Genomic DNA, 22,908 nt, shown 5'->3' on the forward strand with positions numbered 1-22,908 from the left:
ATCTTTTCAATCTTTCCTCATACTCGACATTCCAGAGGTCAGAAACTACCTTAGTCAGTCACCTTTGAACCCTTTCCAACATCTCTTCATCCTTCTGAAAACCAGGTGACCAAATCTGGGCACCATAGTCCATGTGTGGCCTAATCAAAGCCTTATACAATGGAACAAGAATCTCCCTACTTCTACACATCAGTGTCCTCCTCATCATTCCCAGAAGTCTTTGTGTTGTCTTCACAATTTTGGCGATGTGTCCCCTAAATTTTAGATCCTTATCCACTATCACTCCCAGATCTCTTATTTCCTCTACTTCCAACAATATATTCTCACCAAGCATAAATTCTGCATCCCATCTTTGTTTTCCAAATTTTAAAACCTTACATTTTGCAACATTGAACTCACATCCCCAATTGCTTGCCCAATCACTCAATTTATTCAAGTCTTCTTGCAAGGCCACAACATCTTCACTACTCTTTATCGTTCGTCCCAACTTTGCATCATCTGCAAACAACTGAATATCTCCATCCAAATCTTCGCCAATATCATTAATATACAAGTTAAATAGTAATGGCACTAAAACAGATCCCTGAGGCACTCCACTAGTGACTTTCCTTTTCCTGGATATTGCACCCCCATACACAACTTGTTGATACCTATCAGATAGCCAGTCTCCAATCCAATGCACTAATCTAATATCCAATCCCATCTGCTCTAGTTTGCCTGTCAACTTATCATGAGGTACTCTATCAAAAGCTTTTGCGAAATCCAAGTATATTACTGTGTATCCTTCTCCTCCGTTCAAGGAAGCAGTCACTTTATTGTAATAAGTAAGTAGATTACTAAAACACAACCTCCCTTTAGCAAATCCATGCTGTCCATCAAAGATTATACCATTGTTGTCAACCCAACTCTGGATCCTAGTTCTCACAAGCTTCTCCAACAACTTAACCACAACACCTGACACACATATAGGACTATAGTTTGATGCTTGAGTTCGATCACCTCCTTTATGAAGTGGCACAATCTTGCTCTCCTTCCACTCTTTAGGGACTTGACCAAGTGCAAGACTCATATTAAAAAAATATGTCAAGGCAGGTGTCAACTCTCTGGCACATTCCTTCAGAATACGCGGTGATATATTATCAAGTCCCACAGCCTTATTTACATCTAGTTTACTCAACTCCCCAAACACCTCTTGCTCACTTACAGTCAGTCTCTCCTCCCAATCATCAACTGCTCTTAATCTTTCCATGAAGTCACATTCACAAGATTGAAAGATCTTTATTAACTGCTCATTAAGTATCTCCACCACACATTCTGCAACAGCTGTCTTTATACCATTTCCTTCAATCAATGTCATCCTTCCATAATCATTCTTTCTTTTGCTGGCTACATATTGAAAGAACTCCCTAGGATTCTTTTTAGCTTCATTAGCTAACTGCTGTTCATACCTCTCTTTAGCTACTCTCACCAACCAAGTTACCCTCCTTGCCTGGTCTTTGTAGACCTCATGAAATTGGTTACTTCCACTTCTCTTATGCTGCGTCCACAATGTCCTTTTTCTCTGTATTGCATGCTTAATCTCTTTATTCATCCATCTCACACCTACCTTATTTAACCTTCTCACCTGTGGTATACATTTAGACATTGCATCCACTAAATATTTTTTGAAAATCCCCCAAGCTGCAGTGATCTCTTTTCCAGCTAACTCCTCATTCCATGCTACACCTGCAAGCTGTCTCCTGAGCTCTTCATAATCATCCCCCTTGTAGTTCCACATATACCCTTTTTTCACAGGGGTCCTTGCACTGCTGGCAACCACCCAAGTAATCACCTCATGGTCACTTTCACCAATTGGTGGATGATTTGATACCTCATTGATAATTACATCCTCCGATGAGATGACCAAATCCAAGACCCTTAATCCTCTTGTGCCCTCTGTTACATACTGTCTGAGGAAGTTATCCCTCAAAAACTCAAGAAACTCATTTTCTTTACTTCCAGTTGCTATCTCTTCATTCCAGTCTATATTGCCATAATTAAAATCACCCATAATGATCACTCTTTTCTTATTTGCTTGGCTTATTTGACTATACATTTCACTATCACCACCATCCACATTACCAGGTCTATAACAACATCCCACCAAGTATTTGATTCTATTCACCTCTATCTCACACCATACTGCCTCAAAACCACATGGCCCCATTTTCCTCTTGCATCTCTACCTTGTATGGACATAACTCTTTCTCTATCATCAATAGCACTCCCCCTCCCCTTTTACCCCTTCTATCCTCACGAAACACATCATACCTTTCCATATCTATTCCTGTCAGGATGTCATCCTCATCTAACCATGTCTCACTTATTCCGACAATCTTGGGTGCACAGATGCAATTAGTGCAACCATTTCATCCGCCTTGTTTCTTATACTTCTAGCATTGGTATAGAAACACAACAACTCATTTCTGGATCTACAGCTAGTTCCACTGATACCACTCACTCGATGTAATCTCTCCATGTTGGACTGGGGCCATTTCCCTTTCTGCTTCTTCATTTTAGAACATTTTAGAACATTCCAACATTATGATGCACCTCATGGAGAATACAAACATTTCATCCACTTGGATGCCACATCATGAAAAGGATCTCTAAGATAGTTACTAGATTATATTATCTTCATAAGGGTTCTATAAAATCAGTGGCTCACTGTGGAAAGTCATCAGTGTTGTATATAAAGCTCAATGAACTGTGTCTTAAACTCATTCACTTTTTCTTCACTCAACCACATCATCAAGCAATGCATTCCATTCATCAACCACTTTCCATGCAAAAAACTTACTCCTCACACTTTCCTTATACAATCCCAGGGATGGCTTCTTTAAGAAAAATATCTTCTACATTAATCTGATAGCTCTTTACTAACTTATATTCATATTACTCTCATTCTTCTGTCTGTTAAACTGCAGGCAGTATTCTCTCACTCTGTCTTCATATCCAACATTGCTGAAACCTGACACTACCCTAGCCACTTTTCTCTAGATCCTTTCCAGTATACCTACATCTTCTTGAAAACCAAGTGATGAAAGCTGTGCAGTAATTCATATCCAATCTCATGCAAAGGAATCATAGCATTGTTTTTACATCATTTATCCATATTCTCCTCCTCATTGGTGACATAATTCATTGCAACTTTGTCACAATTCTAGCAAGTCATCTCAGCTAATCAGCTAATGCCTTTTATTTCCTTATATGAAGTAGGGTGATGCCTTTTAACTCTATTAGCTTTTGGAGACTGAGTGGGCAGTTCAGTCTCCACCATAGCCAATCAGAGATAGCTGGTCCAAGATTATCACTAATCATGAGCAGCAACTGATGAAGAGACTTGCAAACAAGTGCTGTCATCTCCTGTTAGGATATGTTACTGTCTGAAATAGTGTGGAGTTCTATGGTTGATTTTATTGAGTTTATGGGATGAAAAACTCAAGTTTCTGGAGAAATTAAAAAGTAGCTTGCCCTTGTCAGAGATTGACTAACTCAGGAACTGGTCAAAGAAAAGCTTAGAAAAAGTTCCTCCAGCAATTAGACTTGAACTTAAGTCTGTCTTTGGGCAGCCCAGTGCAGAGGATTCAAATGCCACTTCCACTGAGCTACACAGGCATCAATTCTAGCAATGTTGTCTCTAAATTAAAAGTCTTTGTCCACCCCAGGATTCCTTATTTCCTCCACCTTATTCAAGATATCCGACACACTGAATGCTCAACATTCCATCTTTCCTAATTTCAAAACCTTTATAAACTTTGTAACACAACTGATAGATCTGCTCACTTACCCACTCAGGAAACATATCCCATTTAAATCTCGCCCAATATAATTAACATGTAAGTTACATGTTAATGATATTAACATGTAACTTACATGTTAAAATAAAATTGCATGTTAAATAAAATTACATGTTAAAGTAAAATTGCCAAAACAGACCTGCAGAATGTCATTGGTAACTTTTTCTGATAAATTGCTGATACATATCAGACAGCCAATCTCCTGTTCTTAATAATCTGTTATCTAACCTCATGTGGTTATTTACTTATTTTTACCAACTATTTTTACCAATTTAATTACCAACTTGTCATGGGGCAATCTGAAGGGTTTTGCAAAATGTAAAAATCCTACTGTGCATCTCATCTCCTGCAATGCATTTGTCACCTTGTTATGATACATAAGCAGACTGTTAAAGGGAGGTTGCGTTCTACCAACTCATACTGACCATCATATTAATCCAATATTGATGTGTCTCTAAAATCTATACCTTAATCACAGACACACACACATTAGTTTATAACTCAAAGTCTCAGTTTTTACCACTGTCTTTATGAATTGAAACTTCACTCTTTTTTTTTTTTTTTTTTTGCTCCTTTGGGATTTGTCCTTTGCAAGGCTCTTGTTAGACAAGTATGTTAAGGCTACCATTAACTTCCTAGAACATTCCTTAAACACACTATGATGTGGCATTGCCTTATTAACATCTATTTTGCTTAATTCTTCATATTACTCCTGCTCACTAAACACTAATCCATCTTCTGCCATTCCCTCTGCATTCAAGCTCTCATGAGGCCATGAGGATGAAATACCTTTAATTGTTCATTAAATAACACAACTGTATCCTACATAGTGGTTACCATTATCACTGATGAGAATGGCAGATTGGATGTACTTTTAATTTTTTTTTAATTGTGCAATTGGCATATTATAATATGCCAATTGCTTGATACTTGAAAGCTACAGGAGATGGGACAAAAATGACAGGTAAACACCGCTGTTTTACTTGCAAGAAAATATGTTGAATAAATATGGTAAATAATTAATATTTATATTATTAATAATATTTATGACAATTAAACATTATACACTGTTAGTAACAGGGATTGTAATTTAAAATATATAACATTTCTAAGCTCAAATACTTAATGACTAAGAGATTCACTTATTTACAGAAATACTAACAAATTAAACTTTATTTTTTCTTCATACTGAGAGAAGAGTAAATCCCATGAATCATTTGGTGTGCATTTTTGAATCTTTGCATTATACTCACTGATATCCCAAATGTAGCATGAAAAAAACAATCTTAATTATGCATTTTATATTTGAAAGTAAATTTAACATAAAAGTTTAGAATTTGTTTAAACATTAACAAGAAACTCTGAAGAGAGAATATCTTCCACCTTACATGTAGTAAAATGGGATAGTAAGAAGAATCAGCACAAATAATCAGAAGATGTGGTAATCCAAAATTTTATTTTATTTCTAGCATTGTCTTATTATATGCTATCTAACTGGTTTTTGTACTTGATGAAGTTTACTTTTTCTTTTAGTAAATGGTTGGTAATCTTTATTATTTTTACGGCTATTTTGTATGCGTCTGTTTAGGAGTGCCCTTTTTTAATGTCATTGACTTTTTACTCAAGAATTCTTAGGGCATTGCAGATGTATTTTTAGAGACAAATATATGTAGCATAATAGAAGAAAATTCGTACATACCTTTTCTTGGATGTTGTTGCCTGTCTTCTTTCTGCAGTATGCATACTTCTGTTGTTATGGCGTTGAAAGGGAGAGGGGGTGGCAATGTGAGAGAATTAATTTGAAAAAAAAAACGTTATTTTTTATTCATTTTGTTATATATAATATATACATGTATTATATTTAAAGGTGGGCAGAGTGCTTTTTTGTAGGATGGGAAAAGATGAAAAAGGAGCTGAAATTAGAAACTGATTTTTAGAGGAAGGGAGAGGGTTTATGGGAAAAGGGGGCCAGGGATAGAGTTGACAGAGTGTGAGCCATTTCGACCACGTGGGTCGTCGTCTGAACTCATGGAAGAAGTGGTCGTGTTATTTCCCTACCACCCCCCTCCCACACAAAAAACGTTTAAAATAGTGTTTTAAACGCTTAGCGCATGCACCAACACAAGCCTATGTCATGATCTCATGACACACACACACACACACACACACACACACACACACACACACACACACACACACACACACACACACACACACACACTAAACAAGTGCATAAACTTTACAAAAGATACATACCAGAAAACCATCCTAACATATATCACGCAAAAAATACACATAACATTCCTTAAAAATGCCTCAATCACAATGTCACACCAAAATTTGCAGCGGTACACAGCAACATTACAATTCTCAGAAACCAAAAAATTTGCTACTGAGCTTCCCGAGCACTCATAAAACAGGCTATAAATGACAGATTTAAAAAGACGCATTAAGCATATTCATACATTCATAAAACGAAAAACAGATTGAAATCTTTACTGACCCCAAACGAATGGGCAGTTTTTTCGGAAAGTACCCAATCACACATCAACGACTACATGCAATTAATAGAAGCTCGACATGTAAAAAAATGGTATGCACTAACTGACACCCAATACAACAAACATGCAGCTTCCAACCTTTCGGATATTACCACCTCGCAACCCATACAAAACAAATCCATCATCAATCTATCACATCACAACCTTACCTTACACCCGACGAAATTACCATCCTAACAAAGGATTATACTTTGCTGTATCCCAAAAATACATACAAAACAAAGACATCATTATCGAAATCCAAGCTAAACTCGAGAATGACCCTAACAGAAACAAATATAAAAGAAACAATATTCCACAAAATAAACAACATCATAAATAGTAAAATAATAATTAAACCCAACATTACTCCCAACTTACAAAAAGCCCTATTATTGCATGTTTGTTGTATTGGGTGTCAGTTAGTGCATACCATTTTTTTTACGTGTCGAGCTTCTATTAATTGCATGTAGTCGTTGATGTGTGATTGGGTACTTTCCGAAAAAACTGCCCATTCGTTTGGGGTCAGTAAAGATTTCAATCTGTTTTTCATTTTATGAATGTATGAATATGCTTAATGCTTCTTTTTAAATCTGTCATTTATAGCCTGTTTTATGAGTGCTCGGGAAGCTCAGTAGCAAATTTTTTGGTTTCTGAGAATTGTGATGTTGCTGCGTACCGCTGCAAATTTTGGTGTGACATTGTGATTGAGGCATTTTTAAGGAATGTTATGTGTATTTTTTGTGCAATATATGTTAAGATGGTTTTCTGGTATGTATCTTTTGTAAAGTTTATGCACTTGTTTAGTGTGTGTGTGTCAGGAGATCATGACATAGGCTTGTGTTGGTGCATGCGCTAAGTGTTCAAAACACTATTTTAAAAGTTTTTTGTGTGGGAGGAGGTGGTAGGGAGATAACACGACCACTTCAAAGGCAGAAACACCAAGCCAACATGACATAGCATCCACTTCTTCCATGAGTTCAGACGACGACCCACGTGGTCGAAATGGCTCACACCCTGTCAACTCTATCCCTGGCCCCCTTTTCCCATAAACCCTCCTCCTTCCTCTAAAAATCAGTTTCTAATTTCAGCTCCTTTTTCATCTTTTCCCATCCTACAAAAAAGCACTCCGCCCACCTTTAAATATAATACATGTATATATTATATATAAAAAAATGAATAAAAAAAAACGTTTTTTTTTCAAATGAATTCTCTCACATTGCCACCCCCTCTCCCTTTCAACGCCATAACAGCAGAAGTATGCACACCACAGAAAGAAGACAGGCAACAAACAAGGCATGTGCGAATTTTCTTCTATTATGCTACATATATATGTCCCTAAAAATACATCTGCAATGCCCTAAGAATTCTTGAGTAAAAAGCCAATGACATTAAAAAAGGGGCACTCCTAAACAGAAGCAGGAAAAATAGCTATAAAAATAAGTTTTTAAGAGGAGTAACATGAGAATTTTCCCCCAAAAAATACCTAAAATAAAAAATATCTAGTCCTAACATTAACATTCCCCCTGCTTTGCAACACTCTTATGCCAACACAACTTTCAGAAACAACCTCCTGCTCTCCCCCCCCCCCTCCTTCTTGCCAAGTAGTGAAAAAGTTTTGTTAATTATATGAAACCCCTTTAACAACTTATATGTGTTTATCTTTTTTTTTTTTTTTTTAAATATCACTCCCACATGGCTATAGCAAATAAACATCATGTATGGACTGGGCTCAAGAGCAAAGAAATTTGTTGATATTCCTCTTAAATAGCTGTATGCTACATTCCTTAGAAAATACTTTATTTGGAAGGCTGTTCCACAAAACTGAGATAGATGGAATAAAAGATAGTTGGGAGTAACAGGTTCAGTGACCAATAACCATTTACAGTTCAGCTGTAAATGGTTATTGGGCAGCTGCTACTTGTTACGTAGGTTTAGAAGAAATGGGGGGAAATGATGAATGTTAGGTCTAATGAACAGTGATCATGGAAATATTGTAAAAGAAATAAATTGTAGAAACTGTCTATGAGAGAGGGGCTAAGAGAGTAAGAGTCATTAATCAACCAAACTGCTCTCTTCTGAACTACATCAAGAATTTTCAGAAAAGTTTACATGTATCATCATCCAAAATCTGAGAGCAGAATTCCAAAGATGGCTGGATTTGAGATCTGTACAAAGTAAACAACTACACAGTAGTGAATTAACACCTTGAGCAAAAAAAATATTTGCTGAAAGACTAGGAGTAAGAGTAAGTTCTAAGAGAGATCTGGTCTTGAATGTTAAGTTGGGCATTATCAAAAGTAAGTGGAGAAGAACTAAGTTCTTTTTGCAAAAATAGGAACTTCAAGCTTTATTGTATGAGTAAGATGAGTGGAGAGTGCTATAATCAGCAAAACTGTGAAGAGGGTTCGAGGTTAGTGAGAACAGATCATTTTTATATATATAAAGAAGAGAGTTGGTGAAATAACAGAGCCCTGAGGGATATTCTCGCTTCACAGTTTCCTATTAATACAGATGTTCCTCAGGGTTCTGTTATTTCACCAACTCTCTCTCTCTATATATAAACGATCTGTTTTCACTAACCTCGAACCCTATTCACATTTTTGTCTTCACTACTACTTTACAAATAGTAAATTATCTGATATAAAAGTGGCAATCCATTTATGAAGGGAGGAGGACAGACTGTAAGTTGAAATTTGCTGAGAAGCCCTAGATGCCCTATTAAATGCCATGGAAATGTCAAGTTCAACAGCACAGGTTTCTCCAAACTTTTCTATGGCATGTGTCCAGAGGTGGGTGATGTAAGCAAGGAGATCAACTGTGGATTTTGATTGGTGAAATCTATATTGGTGTTTATTGATTAGTTCTCCAGATATAAAAAAAGTTGACTGTTTATGACTTTTTCCATTACTTTGGACAACACTAAAGTGAGAGCAATAGGTTGACAGTTAGATGGTAGATGTTTATCACCATTTTTTTGAAACTGGCTGTATGTGAGCTTGGTTTTGCTGTAGCATGGATGCCAGCTGAATATAATCTAGTATATGTTATACTATATTAAAGAACAGAAGGAGCACATCTCTTGGGATTCCATCAGGACCAGAAGCCTTTTTGGTATTCAGGTTGATCGAAGATTTTTCTAATGTCTTTCTGGTGGAATGCTACAGGAAGCATGTGATGCATTGCTCCAGGTAAAGGAGGAGGTGATCTGCCTTCATCTGCATAGGAGTTGAATGAGAAGAATGATGTCAGGTCAGCTTTATCTTTAGGCGATGTTACAATGCTACTGTTTGGATTAGAGAGAGTTGGAAACACAGGCAGTGAGTTTTCTACATTTGACCCTATCAAAGTCAGAGTTAGCTTTTTTCATACTTACTTACTTACTGTCCTTTTCCGTCAGGGACAGGTTGAGTCTTCCATGTTTCCACAACAACCTCCAGGAGTTTCGGTTTCTTGCATAGCTGGTGAGTTGTCTATATGTTTGTAATCCAGAGTTGACCTTTATTGTTGTTATCCATTTAGTTCTTGGTCTTCATTTTTTTTCTTTATTCTTTTATTTTTGCATACAAAGCGAGGTTGGATAATCTTTTTGATGGCAACTCTTATCTCTGACCTGCAGAGATAAGAGATGTCATTCCATTGTATAAAGCCCAGATCACACCACACCTGGACTATTGCGCTCAGTTTTCATCCAGAGGATTTGAAGAATATAAATTAACCATGGAAATAGTGGATAGGTGGATAACAAAGATGATATCTGGACTGTACAATGTTAGTTATGAGGATAGGCTGGAATATGGACTGCAGAGTTTGTAGATAGAAGGAAAGGTGACATGATTGAGACTTTTAAAACTGTTAAGAGGTAGTTACAGGGTTGGTACTGGGAGTTCTTTCATTTGGTGGAACAGGGTTCTATTCTAGAAGTTACGAAAGGAAGTTCTGTAAAAGAGGGGTGAGGAGTGGTTTCTTTGCATGGAGGGTGGTTGAACCATGGAATGCATTGTCTGATAGAGTGGTGAGAGCACAAACAGTCAATGGGTTCAAGAAGTATGATAGACTTGTGTTTGCTAATTCTGGCCTCCCACAATGAGTCTTGATTTCATGGAGGCCTGGATCATAATAATAATATTCCTGTGAGGTTATTTCATCATTAAGACATCCTTATGATAAAGATTAGACTTCTCACTTTGCTGCAAGCTGAATGTTAAGATGCATACTGCATCTGAATTCACCATGTTACTATGCACAAAAGATATCTCAATATTCTATCTATATTTTGGTTTGGTTGGTTGTGTTTATGGTTAGTTATATCAAGTGCTCCACACACATATAGCTCTGCCACAAAGTTTTTTTTGCCAAACCTATGCAAAAGGAGATTACCAAAGATTATGCAAGTTAAAGAAAGAGAGAGATATGGTAAATCTTGAGTACTACAAAACAGTGACATTTATATGATACAGATGCACGATAAGGAACTAGAACAAATCCTGAAATCCATGAGCAGGATATTCAAAGTACTCTTTTCACTTTCTTTTTTTCACAAAGAAATATAATACAAAAATTGGTTGCATTTTATTAGAATGACACTCTTGAGTCATTGATAATTATTATTATTATCAAACAAGACCTCATGGAGTCAAAGACTCATCTAGGAGGTCCTTTTATCTCACACACATCTCATCATACCGGGTCTTAAACACATTCAAACTCCATGCAGACACCACACTCTCAGGCAAGGCATTCCAATCATTCACAACTCTGCACGAAAAAAACCTGCCTCTCACTCCCCTACTCACACCCTCTTTACACAGTTTCCAGATATGACCTCTGGTTCTCCCCTGATCTCCCACTATTCTCTGTAGAACTTCTCCACCATTGATGCTATAACAACCTCTTACCAACTTGTAGGTCTCTATCATATCTCCCCTCTTCCTTCTCTCCACTAGACTCTGCAAATTACATCTTTTTAATCTTTCCTCATACTCGACATTCCAGAGGTCAGAAACTACCTTAGTCAGTCGCCTTTGGACCCTTTCCAACGTCTCTTCATCCTTCTGAAAACCAGGTGACCAAATCTGGGCACAATAGTCCATGTGTGGCCTAATCAAAGCCTTATACAATGGAACAAGAATCTCCCTACTTCTACATGTCAGTGTCCTCCTCATCATTCCCAGAAGTCTTTGTGTTGTCTTCACAATTTTGGCGGTGTCATCTAAATTTTAGATCCTTATCCACTATCACTCCCAGATCTCTTATTTCCTCTACTTCCAACAATATATTCTCACCAAGCATAAATTCTGCATCCCATCTTTGTTTTCCAAATTTTAAAACCTTACATTTTGCAACATTGAACTCACATCCCCATTTGCTTGCCCAAGCACTCAATTTATTCAAGTCTTCTTGCAAGGCCACAACATCTTCACTACTCTTTATGGTTCGTCCCAACTTTGCATCATCTGCAAACAACTGAATATCTCCATCCAAATCTTCGCCAATATCATTAATATACAAGTTAAATAGTAATGGCCCTAAAACAGATCCCTGAGGCACTCCACTAGTGACTTTCCTTTTCCTGGATATTGCACCCCCATACACAACTTGTTGATACCTATCAGATAGCCAGTCTCCAATCCAATGCACTAATCTAATATCCAACCCCATCTGCTCTAGTTTGACTGTCAACTTATCATGAGGTACTCTATCAAAAGCTTTTGCAAAATCCAAGTATATTACTGTGTATCCTTCTCCTCTGTCCAAGGAAGCAGTCACTTTATTGTAATAAGTAAGTAGATTACTAAAACACGACCTCCCTTTAGCAAATCCATGCTGTCCATCAAAGATTATACCATTGTTGTCAACCCAACTCTGGATCCTAGTTCTCACAAGCTTCTCCAACAACTTAACCACAACACCTGACACACAGATAGGCCTATAGTTTGATGCTTGAGTTCGATCACCTCCTTTATGAAGTGGCACAATCTTGCCCTCCTTCCACACTTTAGAGACTTGACCAAGTGGAAGACTCGTATTAAAAAAATATGTCAAGGCAGGTGCAAACTCTCTGGCACATTCCTTCAGAATACGCGGTGATATATTATCAAGTCCCACAGCCTTATTTACATCTAGTTTACTCAACTCCCCAAACACCTCTTGCTCACTTAAAGTCAGTCTCTCCTCCCCATCATCAACTGCTCTTAATCTCTCCATGAAGTCACATTCACAAGATTGAAAGATCTTTATGAACTGCTCATTAAGTATCTCCACCAAACATTCTGCAACAGCTGTCTTTATACCATTTCCTCCAATCAATGTCATCCTTCCATAATCATTCTTTCTTTTGCTGGCTACATATCGAAAGAACTCCCTAGGATTCTTTTTAGCTTCATTAGCTAACTGCTGTTCATACTTCTCTTTAGCTACTCTCACCAACCAAGTCACTCTCCTTGCCTGGTCTTTGTAGAACTCATGAAATTGGTTACTTCCACTTCTCTCATGCTGCCTCCACAATGCCCTTTTTCTCTGTATTGCATGCTTAATCTCTTTATTCATCCATCTCACACCTAACTTATTTAACCTTCTCACCCGTGGTATACATTTAGACATTGCATCCACTAAATATTTTTTGAAAATCCCCCAAGCTGCATTGATCTCTTTTCCAGCTAACTCCTCATTCCATGCTACACCTGCAAGCTGTCTCCTGAGCTCTTCATAATCACCTCCCTTGTAGTTCCACATATACCCTTTTTTCACAGGGGTCCTTGCACTGCTGGCAACCACCCAAGTAATCACCTCATGGTCACTTTCACCAATTGGTGGATGATTTGATACCTCATTGATAATTACATCCTCCGATGAGATGACCAAATCCAAGACCCTTAATCCTCTTGTGCCCTCTGTTACATACTGTCTGAGGTAGTTATCCCTCAAAAACTCAAGAAACTTATTTTCTTTACTTCCAGTTGCTATCTCTTCATTCCAGTCTATATTGCCATAATTAAAATCACCCATAATAATCACCCTTTTCTTATTTGCTTGGCTTATTTGACTATACATTTCACTATCATCACCATCCACATTACCAGGTCTATAACAACATCCCACCAAGTATTTGATTCTATTCACCTCTATCTCACACCCTACTGCCTCAAAACCACTGGCCCCATTTCCCTCTTGCATCTCTACCTTGTATGGACATAACTCTTTCTCTATCATCAATAGCACTCCCCCTCCCTTTTTACCCCTTCTATCCTCACGAAACACATCATACCTTTCCATCTCTATTCCTGTCAGGATGTCATCCTCATCTAACCATGTCTCACTTATTCCGGCAATCTCTGGGTGCACAGACGCAATTAGTGCAACCATTTCATCTGCCTTGTTTCTTATACTTCTAGCATTAGTATACAAACACAACAACTCATTTCTGGATCTACAGCTAGTTCCACTGATACCACTCACTCGATGTGATCTCTCCATGCTGGACTGGGGCCATTTCCTTTTCTGCTTCTTCATTTTAGAACCCTTTGCAATTCCATCTGTTTCCTTTTGATCCCTGATCATCCCATTACTTTCCTGCCTACACATTCTCTCACCTCCTCTTGGAGCATCCACCTTTCTCACGCTGTGTATCCCTGTCCACCCTGAGCCTCGCCGTTTCCCTGCTCCTCTTGCACACCCATTCTCTCATTTTCTTTACTCATACCACTCACTTTCACATTCATTTCCACTCCTTCAATCTCTCCTGTCTTACTCTCCTGCTCTTCCACATCACTCCCCTCTCGATCTGATTCATTCTCTCTATTCACTTCTCTACCTTCCAGCAGCAGTCTCTCCAAGCGACTCACACCATAACCACTCAAATGCAGTCCATCGCTCCCATACAGCTCACTTCGTCCCTCAAACTCATTCCACACATTAACAAACTGTACTCCCATCTCCTCACACATTTCAGCCAGAATATCATTCATAATCCTTGCTCTCCACCTCATTTCACCACAATCATACCTAGGCAACACACTGACCACCCTTCCTGTCACACTATTCTCCTTTATCTTTCCAAGCAGTCTCCTAACATTCATTTTGACATGCTCTTTGTTCTCTCTCAAATCATTCGTACCAATTAATACAATTAACTCTTTTGCTCGTTCCCGCCTCATATTCAATGCCTCAATCACTCTACTCATTTTACCGCCTGGAAAACATACCTTGTGCATTTTATCCTCTAGCACACCTTTAATAATGGAGTCGCCATACAACGCCACTCGCTCATCTTTTGTTATCTCTTTCATGCCATCATGATTTATTTTAATAGTTTTGACCTGAATTCTCTTAATTTCATTCCGCATCCATTTCATTTCTTGCTTCATCCAATCCAATTCACCTTCTGAACCTCGCGACACATTCACTCTATCATTAAATCTTTCTAACTCTCGACCCTCTCTTCTCACTTTCCCTCTCATTCATCCTTCTTTGTTTCCGTACTTTCGGTCCAACATACGTCCAACTTTCACTATCATTCTTCTCACTTTCACTCTCACATATCTTTCTTTGTTTCCGTATTTTCGGACTAACATGCGTCCAACTTTCGCTATCATTCTTCTCACTTTTACTGTCATTCATCTTTCTTTGGTTCAGTACTTTCGTTCCAACATGCGTCCAACTTTCGCCATCAGTCATTCTTTTTTCGCTATCATTCAATCTTTCGATTTTTTTTACTTGCGATTTCTGCACCACGCCATTTCTACTTTCATTCGTTCTCTCAATTTCGTTTCTTTCCGCCTCACTTTCGTCCCTTTTAACATCCGTTACGGTTGTCAAATCGCTCTTTTTCTTTTTTCCTGATTTTTTAACATTTTTTCGCCTGTCTTTCTCGCCATCCTCCTCTTTCAAACGTGCACTCACGACACAATCGGTACTAGCACTTTCTGTCATCAACTTCATATTCGCATTCATCAATTCCTCGTTCAGGTCACATTTCGCACACACCCTTCTTCCATCCGCACTAAACATCCACAAATCATTTATGTAGTCGAAGGAATACATATAACAGACCTCACACTTAACGAACCGACTGAAATCCAAATTAAAATCATGGAATGACAATGCCGCCGCCATTTTTTTTTTCTCTGCAGGTTACTAGGTCTAATATTAACGTTTTCGTATTTAGTTTAAGCAAGAAAAAAACCCCACACTAATAATATCGGTAGCGTACAACGTTTACAGCCGCTCTTACTTAAACAATTACGCATATATACTTAATTATTCCTTGTAAAACTTATCTGAATCAGGAGCTCTTCAAAACACATTCGTAGCGCTTGACCCACTAGCGCCCCCTCATCATAATGATTTTAAATGAAATATAAAACTAACCTGTTATTGGAAACAACATTGTCATAATACATAAATGGAGTTCCTTCAGATATTTTTGCTGCGAACCTTGGTGAATCTTTCTAGGGGAGAAAAAAGAACAATTTAAAATTAGAGTGGAAATAGCCATTTGTATTATGAATTTTATTATCATAAGAATGCCAGAATTTTAAGATCTAACATCACAATCACACCACCTTTCAACCTCCAATATAGAAAGTTTGTAAGATAAGTTCTTTTAGACTATCCTCAGCTAACAAATTCAGTGCCCTGGTATTACTTTAGTTACTCCTTTTTGGATATTTTAGAGATTTGTGTTTCATCTCTCCTAAAATGCAAATGACTAAATTTTCATGTGGTAATCCATATGTTTACCATCAAGTACTGATGTATAATGGCACAACCTCTTCTTTTTTTTCTCTATTTTTCAAAGTTTTTCTCATCTTTGTGGTAATTTATGTCATCATCCCAAACTTCTATACAAAGCACCAATAAATTCATATGCTCACTCATCCATCCACATTTCATCTGTTCAAGTCCTACTAAAGTGATACAACAAATATTAATTACCGTATTTTTCGACAGATAACACGTGCGTTATCTATACAAAAAAAAAAGTTTAAATTCGTTAAAAATGAACATGTACGGTATACATTTGAAAGGTATGAGATGTATGAGATGTATAATGCACATGTGCATTATCTATACAGTAAAAGGAATGATGAAAATGTTGGGGGTGCATTTATACATTAGTTGCGCGTTATCTATCGAAAAATATGGTAATACTCTAGCTTTATATCCCAAATCTTCTGCAATTTTGTTTTCTTCACTATGAATTCTGCAAAAATTGAATACCTCCCTTCAATAATTATTTATAGTTAGTTAAACATATAATTTAAACAGAAGTGACCAAGAGAACATTTGGCATCCTGCTCGCTGTTTTTTTTTTTCTAAACGTGCTGCTTCTCCATATAAAACTCATATCTTGAAAAGCCTATCTCCTGCTTTAACAACCAATCTTATATATTCCAATTTTACTTAGTGTATATTTAAAAATGCCAAATTTTAAATAGCACTCTAATTTTCACCTGTACTGGACCACATGTATACTGTATCATAAAATGCAATGAAGAGGGCATCATGAGTCTGTTTTATAGCTTAATTGCATTTTATACTAGAGTACAGGTAATTCAACTTTATGAGTTAATTCATTCCTAGTACAAGTTCATAAAACAGGAATTTATTATTATTATTATGATTATACAGGTGTTTCTGGAATCAGAAGACTCATCGTGGGAGATCCATTACTCACACATTACCAATCATACCTGTCCTTAAACTCATTCACTGATGAAATACTCACAACTACCTCTTCAATCCATTCCAGCCATTCACCAATCTCCAAGCAAAAAAATCTAGTCCTAAGATCCTTGCTAACTACACAATTTACACTGGTGACCTCTTGTCTCTCTTCCTGCCATGTATTGAAAAAAAAAAGTCTTCAGTGTTAATTCTATAAAACTCTCTTGATAACTCATATGATTTTATCATGTCTCATCTTTTTTTGCCTATTAGCTAGTTTTTGAAGCCAAGAGACGATCAATCTATTCTCACAGGGAGCATTCCATAGAACTGCTACAATCTTTATCACTCAACTCTGGATCTTCTCCGATAGTTCTTCATCCCAGTGGAATCCAGGTGTCCAGATTTGCATGCAGTAGTCCTGAGATACTGACTGGCTTTTAATTTTCTTCCTCTTCTTCTTCTTATTATTTATTATTCAGGCCTGCATGGAATCAAGAGACTCATCGTGGGAAGACCTTCCTAGGAAACACAAAGTCTATCATACCATTCATTGACTGTTCGTGCTCTCACCGCTCTATCAGCCATGCTATGACCAACTTCCATGCAAAGAAACTACTCCTCACCCTCTTGCTCACAGCTTCCTATTGTAACTTCCACGGATGGTCCCCTCGTCATCACTCCCCAGTGTCAATCATGTAATTGCCTCTCAACAGTTTAAAAGTCTCAATCACATCACTTCTCCTTCTTCTATCCACTAAACCTCGCAGTCCACATTCCCTCAGTCGATCCTCATAACTAACATTGTACAGTCCTGAAACCATCTTTGTTATTTACCTCTGTACCCTTTCCACAGTTAATTTATCCCCTTCAAAACCTAGGGACCAAATTTGAGAACAATAGTCTAAGTGTGGTCTGATTAGAGTCTTATACAAACCAACACCTGCCAATCATTTGCCCATCAGTCCAGTTTATTCAAATCCTCTTGAAGGGTTGCCACATCTGCACTATTATTAATAACCCTGCCCAGCTTCACATCGTCTGCAGGCAACTGAATATCCTCCTGCAATCCATTGACAATGTCATTGATATAAAAGTTAAACAATACAGGTCCCAGTACCGAGCCATGTGGAACCCCACTTGTAACTAAGAAATATAAACACGTTATCACAAGAATATTTTAATATTTGCCAAATATTTCAGTCTGAAATTAACAGACTATACTCAGTGGCTTGATAGGAACAGTTTTTACAAGGAATACAAAAAATTGATCATTCAAAAGTAGAATGAGCTGTGTGATGTTACAGTGCTAAACACTAAAGATAGGTAAATTTCATCGGAGTGATGAACAAATTATAGGTATTAATTCACAATTTCATATAATAATCTTAATTTATAAATTCAATTCAAGATAACATTAGACTAATGTAGGAATTAGAAGGTATCAATTAAAAAAAAAATTTAATATTCTTGTGTTAACATAATTATATTTCTTAATTTAATGTCACAAGTATCTCTCAAGAATAGAATTCTGTTCCTCCACTTGTAACCTTTTGCATCCTTGATATTGCCCCACCATACACAACTCTCTGATACCTATCAGACAGCCAGTCCTGAATCCAGTTGACTAATCCGACATCTAAACCCATGCTGCAACTTAAGTATCAGCTTATCATGTGGTACCCTATCAAATGCTTTTGCAAAATCCAAAAAAAGCAAGAGCACCACTTAACAAATCCATGTTGATTCTCACAGATAACATTACCCTCATCTGCCCAATGCTGTATATCGTGCCTCACTAATTTCTCCAAGACCTTAACAACTATTGATGACACACAAACTGGCCTATAATCAGAAACTTCCAGTTGGCTACCACCCTTATGCAATGGCACTATCTTACCTTCCTTCCATTCCCTGGGTATCTTTTCCATAGTCAGACTTTCATTGAAAAGCCAGGTCAACAGAGCTTTAGCACATTCTCTCAAAAGCTGTGGTGAAATAACATCCAGTCCTCCAGCTTTATTGACATCCACAGTACTCAGTATTTGGAACATACTCTCCTCTTGCACCTCTAAGCCTTGAACCTGCCTTATCCCTCTAGTATTAAAACCTATTTCTCCAGGATGAAATACCCCAATAAAGTATTCATATTCATTGAACAACTCCACTATGTCCTCTGCATCAGTCACTCTATTCCCATTTTTATCCTATAATGTCATTCTTCCACAATCATTTCTCTTCCTACTGGCCACATAGCTAAAAAATTTCCTTAGGATTTTCTTTGGATCTTAGGGCCAATCTCTTCTCATATAACAGTTTTGCCTTCCTTACCATACTAGTCACTCTCCTGGCCTGAGTCTTATATTCTTCATGTATCTGCTCTCCACCCCCTCTCCTTATATCTCTTCCATAATTTCTTTTTTACCTGCAGTTCCTGTTTGTTATTGTTTGTCATCTACTTTACACCAAATTGTGTCCTCTTCTTCACTCGTGGAATACATCTTACTATTGCTGCTAACAAACAGATATTCCTTCACAATTTCCCAAGCACTAATGGTATTCTGGCCTTCCAATTCTGCCCTCCATGGAACTGCCCCAAGTTGATATCTAATGCTATTATAATCACCTGTCTTATAATTCCACATATATTCCCTTTTCTTTGATACTTCTGCATATCTATTCATTTTCCAAGTCAAAACCACATACATGGTCACTCTCTCCAACTGAGCAGAGAGATGTCATCTCAGTTATTATCAGCTCTTCTGATGCTATGACCAAATCCAAATCTCTTGAACCTCTTATTCCCTCTATTACATGTTGCCTAAGACATTTGTCCCTCAAGAATTCTAGAAATTCCATTCCCTTATTACTACATGCATTTTCCTCTTCCCAGCTTATACTGCTGTAGTTAAAATCTTCCATAACAATCATTCTTCTTGCACTTGCCAAGCTCAATTGCCTAAACATCCCCTGCTCCCCAACTCTCTGTGCTATTTGGCTTCTATTTCTATCTTGAAGCCTCCTTTATGCAGTAATTAAACACAGGGGTTATGTTCTCAACAATAAAATTTGACCAGAGTATGTTAAGGTTACATAAAATTCAACAAAACATGATAGTTTATGCTTAAATAATGATATATATATATATATCATTAATTAATAATATATATATATAATAAGCATAAACTAGCATAAACTAATAAGCATAAACTAGCATAAACTATCATATATATATATATCATTATTTAAGCATAAACTATCATGTTTTGTTGAATTTTATGTAACCTTAACATACTCTGGTCAAATTTTAATGTTGAGAACATAACTTATATATAACTATAATATATATATATATAACTTCATATATCCACTTTATATAACTTCATATATCCACTTTATATAACTTCATATATCCACTTTATATATATATATATATATATATATATATAAAGAAATGAAAACATAGCCTTTACAACCAAGCATTTTATAATAATAAAGAATTTTGTGTCATACAAATGTTAAAGAATGAACATTCTTCATCATCATCAAATGCATACTCATTATTGGTTTGTCTTCTCTGTTTCTTTTTGTTAACATTACTTTCTGCACTATTAATTCATTTTGGATTACTGTACAGTATTAATAAGATGTTTAAATGTAAAGCAAGAAAGACCAGCACAACACAGCATGATAACTGCTTTATATTATGTGAGTCAGTGAGGCACTTTCATCTGCCTGTATGCATGCAGAGAATTGTATATAGCTAAGCACAAGGCTTGAAATGATGTATTTATGAATGATTAGCATTTATCTATTGCAATTAAACTTCATAGTTTAGATTTTTTGTTGATACTTAAGTAAAAGGAACTTGTAAGCCCTGGAACTGTCTGCATGCATGCAGTCTAGTATAGGTGTCCAGAAATATAAACAAATAGTCCATAATTCATTGATTTTTTTGTGTTCGTCGTCGTCCGGTAGCATCCTCTAGCAAGAGGGTTGCAGCAGATGAGCAGCTCTTCTCCATTTCTCTCTGTCTGTCGCTTCCATCATTCTTAAACCAGTCCATTCCACGGTCATTAAACCACTCTCTAGTTGGTCTTCCATGTCTTCTCTTCCCCTCAACTTTCCCTTGTAATATAGTTCTTGTCAGGTGTCCTGAAGAACCTCTCGGAAGATGTCAAATCTAGTCTTTCTTTGCATAATATTCTTTAACAGTGTTCTTTCCATCCCAACTCGTCTTAAAACTTCTTGTTTTGATATTCTTTCTGTATAGCTAATCTTTCCATCTTTCTATAACACCACATTTCCAATGCATTAATTCTTTCCATATCTCTCTTTCTTAGTGTCCATGACTCACTTCCATAACTTGCAATACTCCAAACTGTTGCTTTAACTATTCCAATTCTAACGCCTATTTTAGTGTTCTTGTTTATTAAAATTCTCTTCATTTCCATAAATCCCGATTTAGCTTTACCTATTCTATTTCTAATGTCCAACTCTGAAGTTCCTTTCTCTGAGATCCAGCTACCTAAATATTGAAATCTTTCCACTTCTTCTAAAATCTTTCCTCTACATCTTATTTTTACATTACCTCCTATTTTTCTACCCATTATCATTATCTTGGTCTTTTTCGTGTTAATTCTTAGTCCATACTCTTTACAGGAGTTTTCAATTCTTTGAATAATTTGTTGTAACCCATTTTCACTTTCTGCCATCACTACTACATCATCTGCATATCTTAAGTTATTAATGATTCTTCCGTTTATTTTTATTCCTTCTTCTACATCCTCAAGTGCCTCTCTAAACATTTGTTCACTAAATGGTGATAACTTGCATCCTTGCCTGACTCCTCTTTCTACCGGGAATTCTCCTGTTTCCTCTCCATTTACACATACTGACGCTATTTGTGAACAATATAATCTCTTTAAAATTTCCAAGTCATAAGAGTCAATATCAGTATTTTCTAGAATGTCAAAAAGCCTTTCATATTTCACTGTATCAAATGCCTTTTCAAAATCTAGAAATCCCAAAAACAACTTTCCACCATGGTTTAGTGTTTTCTCCCCAATAATTCTTAGACAAGTTATAGCCTCTCTAGTTCCTCTGTTGCTTCTGAATCCAAACTGTTCCTCATTCCTTTCTTTTTCTATTTTATTCCTAATTCTCTCTAAAATTATTTGAACCAGAATTTTTGCTGTGTGAGTTATAAGACTTATCGTTCTAAAATTCGTACAGTCTAAAACTTCTGTCTTTTTTGGAATGGGGATAAAAATTGATCTTCTAAACTCCTCTGGTAATTCTTGTCCTTCATAAATTCTGTTAATAATTTGCCATAACACTTGTAAGCATACCTTTTTCATATATTCCTTATAAGTTCTATCTGTATACCATCTATTCCAGGGTATTTTGTTGTCTATAATTTGTTTTTTCTGTGTTAACACAGAAAAAACAAATTATAAGCAAGAAAAACTGGACATGTTCTTTCATATTTTTCTTCAATCTTCATCACTACCCTTCATCTCATTTGGATGATAAAAAAATAAAATAAAAAAGATTTTGTTCAACAGTATTTCAAAATGATGACAACAAGTATCTATGAAAATGAACATGATATAATTCCACTGTCTTCTGAAGTGGTCACTTTATTACCATTTACCAGTCATATAAACTGATAATTTACCCTATTTCTCCTTTCAAACTCTGCTATCTCTTTCTTATTACACTTATCACTCATTTTCCTGGTGTTTTACACTATTCTTGACATTCTTCCTTATCCAAGTTAATAGCATCAAACTATAGGCCAATGTATATATCAATTGCAGTGGTGGAGGAGGCTGGTTAGAGACAGAATACAAACATGG

General features: G+C 36.6%; 1 protein-coding gene across 1 annotated transcript in view; it reads right to left on the bottom strand.

The window, feature by feature from the left end:
• Positions 1 to 22,908, bottom strand: part of ninaC (STKc_myosinIII_N_like and MYSc_Myo21 domain-containing protein ninaC) — a 579,315-nt gene that overhangs the window by 55,058 nt on the left and 501,349 nt on the right. Inside the window, exon 31 of the mRNA XM_090415596.1 lies at positions 15,749 to 15,828. Within this exon, the coding sequence (XP_090271722.1) occupies positions 15,749 to 15,828 (80 nt within the window). The remainder of the gene's footprint in view (positions 1 to 15,748; positions 15,829 to 22,908) is intronic.

Source organism: Typopeltis vanoorti, chromosome 3 (genome assembly GCF_054136105.1).
Source record: "Typopeltis vanoorti isolate ZY-2024b chromosome 3, IOZ_Tvanoo_1.0, whole genome shotgun sequence".
Taxonomy (NCBI): Eukaryota; Metazoa; Arthropoda; class Arachnida; order Uropygi; family Thelyphonidae; genus Typopeltis; species Typopeltis vanoorti.